Raw genomic sequence first — 6,594 nt, forward strand, 5'->3', positions numbered from 1 at the left:
CTCCTCCGAACCCATATCCACCGTAGCAGATCCGTAGCCACCCGCTGCGCATCCGTGTCCACCCGCTTCGGATCCGTGTCCACCCGCTCCGGATCGGTGGCCCCCTCCGGATCCGTAGCCCCCTCCGGATCCATATCCACTGTAGCCCCCCGCTCCGGATCCGTTGCCCCCCGCTCCGGATCCGTTGCCCTAACCCTAACCCTAGCGAGACCGAGACTAGGCCATTCTCCGTGAGCAAGATGGACTGTCAGCCGTCGAAAACTTGAAGTATGTAGCTTACCTTTAAAAACTGTCATTGCTTGAAGAAAATTTGGAGTAACTAAATTCATGCGCGACTGATAAACCTCTGCAACGAAGATCTTTTAATTGTATTTATGTTATCTGTCCATACATAAATTCTATATACATGGTTCCTAGTTTGTTTCATGTTTAATGGCCTTGCCGATTATTATATTAATATCATAGTATGTAATGCATTGTAACTTTCATCTTGTGGTATACATATTGTATGTTTTTTTTTAAATAAACATATCAATCAAGAATGCGGGTAAAGGATGGAGAATATAAGCCGATCACTGTTTATAACGTTGTTTTATTTGTAACATTACCAAAATGCATGTTGTGTCGTTATTGTTGTTATCATAGAAAATAGAAAATGCCGAGATTGGGTCGATGACCCGCCTTGATGTTTATACTCGTATGATACCCATTATTCCTGGTAGCTTGCATTATCACCAAATAAAAGCCGTGAGTGAAGGAACATGCTGGTCGTTAATGTTATAATAACATAGCCTAATGTAAACTGACTCATTTAAGACATACAGAAACATGCAGAACAGATCATTTACTACTGTAACTATAGTTGGTAATACATATTCGATTGTTAATAAGGAACACAGTTGATAATACTTTTGTCGATTTTTACAAAACAAAATTACATATAGTTTTTATTTAACTATAGAAAGTACATGTTTTACACAATGTACATCTTTTTTGTTTTCGCTTTAGTATGAGGAAAGTCTCTGTTTTTCTTCCCCACGTTTCAACCCCCTTGCCATTAGCCCGCCAATGCCATTATGGTGATTTTATTGAATGTTTTTCCACCTTCTGACAAAAACTGTATATTTTTGCCTCGCGTGCTAAGGTATGAAGTCAAAAGGGCCCGAAATTTGGTATTATAGTGCATGAAATATCTACTAGAAGGACCACGTTATCATTTTTGGCTAAGCATTGGAGAAAAATCACATGGACATTAAATTAGAGAGGAATGATAATAAGATAAGTCTAGGGTGTTTTTTTAATACCGCGATAGCTGACATAATTTTGTGAACATGTTTGCCATAAAGGAACTTTCTAGAAGGTTTCATACTCTATGCTCATTGCCCAAAATGTTGAAGAAGACAAAAGGTATTATATGATTCAAGTGGCTAGTCTTGTAAACGTATGTTCTCTAGTCTCCATATCTGGTTGTCTTGTCCGTTGCACGTCGCCAAGGTGACCCCATATGGCGTTCCCTCCAGACAATAATGTGTGTAGAGATGCAACAACGTCTTCTCCTGTGGAACGGTAAAAAATGGATGGCATCAATACTACGTCACTCCCTGATATGATGCTACCTTGGCCAAACCCTAATGCAGTAACCATGACATGCTTTCCCTTTGAGGCAATCAATATGTAAAGGTATTTATTTAAAATAAATGCTGACGATACAATCGTTATTTAAACCAAGGGTTCTAATAGTTAGTTTGTGTAAAAATTAATTCTCTGACAACAAACTCACGACGTTCACTTTTGTCATGCAGCCTCGTTAGCAAACTCCCGACTCGGAGTGTAATTATCACCATGCGAATAGAAATTATTTATCTCATATCTTCTTCAATGCGAAAAAGAAGATATTTTGTTTGGTATTCAATGATACAATGAAGGGCACGCACACATACATCTGTTCTGGTGTTCTTAGAAGATGCCATCCATGTATTCAGATCAAAGTCGCATTGATGCAGATATAATGTTATATATTGATCTAAGCCTTGTCATCTTAATTCATTCCTACCTGCGTGTACAACCAAAGCTGGTCTTGGACAACCTTACTCGGACCTGTGCAGTGTGTAGTAATGACATCTAGCGAACCCATACCACAGTGCAGACAGAGGTCCCAGTTTCGACCAATAGGAGTTCGCAGCTCGTGATCTCTTGTATATTCAAAGTACTGGGACAGAAGAATGAACGAGTGGTTAATAGTTCCCTCTTAAAAAAGGCGGTAATAACAATCATTACAAATGTACCAATTGAATTGCAATGTGATAGAGTTTCGTTTGTCTACCTGGTTACCGCCGTGCCCATGACAATAGTAGAGACTTGTTTTCACTCCAGCCAAGCCGTTTGGGTTAGTGGCGTCGAGACACAAACCTGTCGACATATGTAATACCTAGACAAGCAAAAAAAACGTATTCAAACGAGACAACTCAATTTTCACATGTATAATCTATTAGAATTGTGAGCTGTGTCTAAAAATTGATACACATGAGCAGCATTTTTATCTACATGTACCTATAAAATTACACGAGGTTTAAATGTAGGTGGTCAAAGAAATCGTGCATATAAGTCAAATATCATGCCAAAATACAGATATAGAACAAGCACCTGACCATAAGCTCTTGGTACTAGGTCTGGAACGTAGAGTTCCGGATACACATTCCTTAGATACCACGTGAAGTTCCGGCAACCGAGGACGTGACGCAATTTCCGTTTCTGTGACAGGTCACCTGGTGACATCTAACGGAGCAAGGGATGTAGATCATGTTTAAGATTAAGCTAGAATCCACACACACACACACACACACATATACAGACACACACACACACACACACAAACACACACACACATATACAGACACACACACACAAACACACACACACATATACAGACACTCACACGCACAAACACACACACAGACACACACACACACACACACACACACACACACACACACACACAGTGACACAGAAAGAGAGAGAGAGAGAGAGAGAGAATACCAGTGACAGGCGTTTGTACTTGTGATTAAGTAGTGTTTAGCATCAGGGACATATAAGTAAGTTGGTGCTGAAACGTACATGGTTTAGCTGCCTTATGTTAGGTGTATTTCAAGTTAGATGTTTACCTACTCATAGATGCCATGTCATGATCAGGACAAGCCACCCACCGTTTTCGTCAATTTTTGCCTCCTGTAGTAGATGTCCTTATACTGGTCCATCCAAACTTCCACAACGCGCATAGTGTTCTTGATAACAACATTGACCCCTTCTGGTACGGTATAATTGTAAGGCACGCTGCCTCGGAACACGTGGCCGACATGTGAACAGGGCAGGATCTCAAGGCTGCCACCACACTGCCAAACCTGCAAAAGACGTGGCTGACATGTGAAAGGGGAGGATCTCCAGTCTGCCACCACACCGCAAAACCAACAGAACACATGACTAACATGTGAACAGGGTATGATCTCCAGGCTGCCACCACACTGCCAAACCTACAGAACACGTGACTGACATGAGAACACGGTAGGATACCCAGGCTGCCACCACTGCCAAACCTACAGAACACGTGGCCGAAATGTGAACCGGGTATAATCTCCGGACTTCCACCATACCACTAGACCTACAGAACACGGGACTGACATGAGAACACGGTAGGATCTCCAGGCTACCACAACACTGCCAAACCTACAGTAAACGTGACTAACATGTGAACAGGACAGGATCTTCGGGCTGCCACCACACTGCCAAACCTACAGAACACGTGACTGACATGAGGACACGGCAGGATCTCCAGGCTACCACCACACTGCCAAACCTACAGAACACGTGACTGACATGTGAACAGGGTATGATCTCCAGGCTGTCACCACACTGCCAAACCTACAGAACACGTGGCCGACATGTGAACAGGGTATGATCTCCAGGCTGCCAGCACACTGCCAAACCTACAGAACACGTGACTGACATGTGTTGAGCAGGATCTCCGGGCTGCCACCACACTGCCAAGCATACAGAACACGTAACTGACATGTGAACAGGGGAGGATCTCCGGGCTGTCACCACACTGCCAAACCTAAAGAACACGTGACAGTCATGTGAACATGCTGCCACGTGCACCAGACTGCCAGATCAAGAAAAGCACGTGACCAATATGCAATCAGGGCCGTTGATCATGTCATGGAGATCTAAACAAATGTCATACCTCTAGAGCTCGGGAAAGTTGTAAATTATAAACAAGATCAAACTTTTCTTTATGTATTACAACTATAAGTATTAGAGTGTAGAGAAACAAACTAACCTTGAATGATAGATCCAGGTTTTCGCCTCCCCATATCTCCATGTTTGTGTCGTACGTTCGGATGTGTTCGAAATACTCCTTGTGAATAGAAAATATTCCACCTGCTATTGTTGGTGTCCTTTGAGGAAAGAAACACAATTGGACGGAAATGAAAAGAAAGATATTTACATTATACAAAGAATGCAATTGTAGGATATTTTAAAAACGATTTTTCCCCAAATATATACAATAGTTTCTTCTTAGATTATGGGGGTCTTTTCAAAACAATATTGTTATCTTAACTATACATCCATATCATATCTGCCTCCACAAATGTGCAACTTTTCCACTGATATGCTTTATTCTGAATTATTTCCAAACTTTGAACTAGCTGTGTGACGCGAGGCATAAAATGACAAACGTGCTGCAATAACCTAATGGGATCGCTAGGTGACGTTCGCCTATCCCACTCGTATTGAGGCACTTGGCTCCAGCAGAAGTTCATGTTAGTCCAGTAAAACCCTCCTCTGGGCACACCTATAACCAAAAACAGTGAAACATAAAACGTTGATGATATCATACTTTACATTCAATGGGAACTTTACATAGTAATTTTTCGGCACGGTCTTCTATATTAGTACATTATCTTTTGGTTTAAAGCATCTAGTTGCCTCGTGTTTGAAAATTCGAACCTTGTCTCTACACAAAACTGATTAGATATGGATTTAAGATTAGCATGTAAACCTAAGACTACGAAAGTTCACCGGATTATTTACAAACACTTGTACTTATCTAAACGTCTAGGTCAAATTGATCATCTAAAATCTTCTTCTGAGATAAAATTATACCGAACATTTTCTCTGTACGTGTACGACTCTGGGAAAAACCAACCTTCTGTGACGTAAAAGTTATATTTGAAAGTGTTCAGGTCAATATAGTCTAAAACAGGGGAGACCACGATTGTACGGTCATGCGCAATACGCTCCAATAACGGCTCCATCCATCCCGGCATGCACTCGCAATGGGAATCCAGGAAGGTTAGGACCTGGAATAATAACGTCAAAAAAACTAAATTAAACTCACGAACACCCTCGGTCAAGGGACCGGTAAGCTGTAAGCGGTACACTTTAGTACAAACCTGTAGTGTTATTTATCTATCTATCTATCTATCTATCTATCTATCTATCTATCTATCTATCTATCTATCTATCTATAGATAGATAGATAGATAGATAGATAGATAGATAGATAGATAGATAGATATAGATAGATATAGATAGATATAGATAGATATAGATAGATAGATATAGATAGATATAGATAGATATAGATAGGTATAGATAGGTATAGATAGGTATAGATAGGTATAGATAGATATAGATAGATATAGATAGATATAGATAGATATAGATAGATATAGATAGATATAGATAGATATAGATAGATATAGATATATAGAGATATATAGATATAGATAGATATAGATAGATATATACATTGCGGTTTCTCAATGTCTCGTATGCACATGGATTAGAAAGTAAAATGAACTAAAATATGAGTAATCAAAAATGGTGTGAGTAGGTTATATAAGTCAGGATATGAAGCTCGTACACTTTAGTACAAACCAAGAGCGTTACGCCATGGGACGGTTTACAAGGTGTGTAAAACAAACTACATGCTTTACTTCTTTATGTCGAAGGTGTGTTCATAAGTCTTTCAAAAGACACAGTTTTCCGTGATATTATTACGCCATCATGATGTAGTGTAGTTCTATTACTCAATTTACATAGAAGATCTATAGCTCGAAACAATGTTATCCAACTTACCTGCCCCTGTGCATGCCGGGCCCCCAGCAGCCTGGCCCTGATGAGTCCCTCTCGCCGTTTCGCTCGCAACAAACGAACCAAAGAACCGATCTGTGATAACTCCGCTTCCAACTCGGACTTTAGATTTCCTGTAAAACACAACAAACGAACCAAATAACCGATCTGTGATAACTCCGCTTCCAACTCGGACTTTAGATTCCCTGTAAAACACAACAAACGAACCAAATAACCGATCTGTGATAACTCCGCTTCCAACTCGGACTTTAGATTCCCTGTAAAACACAACAAACGAACCAAATAACCGATCTGTGATAACTCCGCTTCCAACTCGGACTTTAGATTCCCTGTAAAACACAACAAACGAACCAAATAACCGATCTGTGATAACTCCGCTTCCAACTCGGACTTTAGATTCCCTGTAAAACACAACAAAAACAATCCGAAAAAAAATGATAA

At 40.4% G+C, this 6,594-nt stretch overlaps 1 protein-coding gene across 1 annotated transcript in view; it reads right to left on the reverse strand.

Annotated features, from left to right (window-relative positions):
* Positions 1-623: 623 nt before the first annotated feature.
* LOC118412802 (polypeptide N-acetylgalactosaminyltransferase 6-like) overlaps positions 624-6,594 on the reverse strand; it is a 10,865-nt gene continuing 4,894 nt past the window's right edge. Inside the window, exons 4-12 of the mRNA XM_035815830.1 lie at positions 6,139-6,266; positions 5,204-5,357; positions 4,747-4,849; positions 4,334-4,451; positions 3,204-3,398; positions 2,644-2,775; positions 2,324-2,428; positions 2,054-2,209; positions 624-1,556 (exon numbers count right to left, since the gene is read on the reverse strand). Of these exons, the coding sequence (XP_035671723.1) occupies positions 1,428-1,556; positions 2,054-2,209; positions 2,324-2,428; positions 2,644-2,775; positions 3,204-3,398; positions 4,334-4,451; positions 4,747-4,849; positions 5,204-5,357; positions 6,139-6,266 (1,220 nt within the window). The 3' untranslated portion in view covers positions 624-1,427. The remainder of the gene's footprint in view (positions 1,557-2,053; positions 2,210-2,323; positions 2,429-2,643; positions 2,776-3,203; positions 3,399-4,333; positions 4,452-4,746; positions 4,850-5,203; positions 5,358-6,138; positions 6,267-6,594) is intronic.

The sequence above is a fragment of the Branchiostoma floridae genome, chromosome 4 (genome assembly GCF_000003815.2).
Source record: "Branchiostoma floridae strain S238N-H82 chromosome 4, Bfl_VNyyK, whole genome shotgun sequence".
NCBI classification, from domain to species: domain Eukaryota; kingdom Metazoa; phylum Chordata; class Leptocardii; order Amphioxiformes; family Branchiostomatidae; genus Branchiostoma; species Branchiostoma floridae.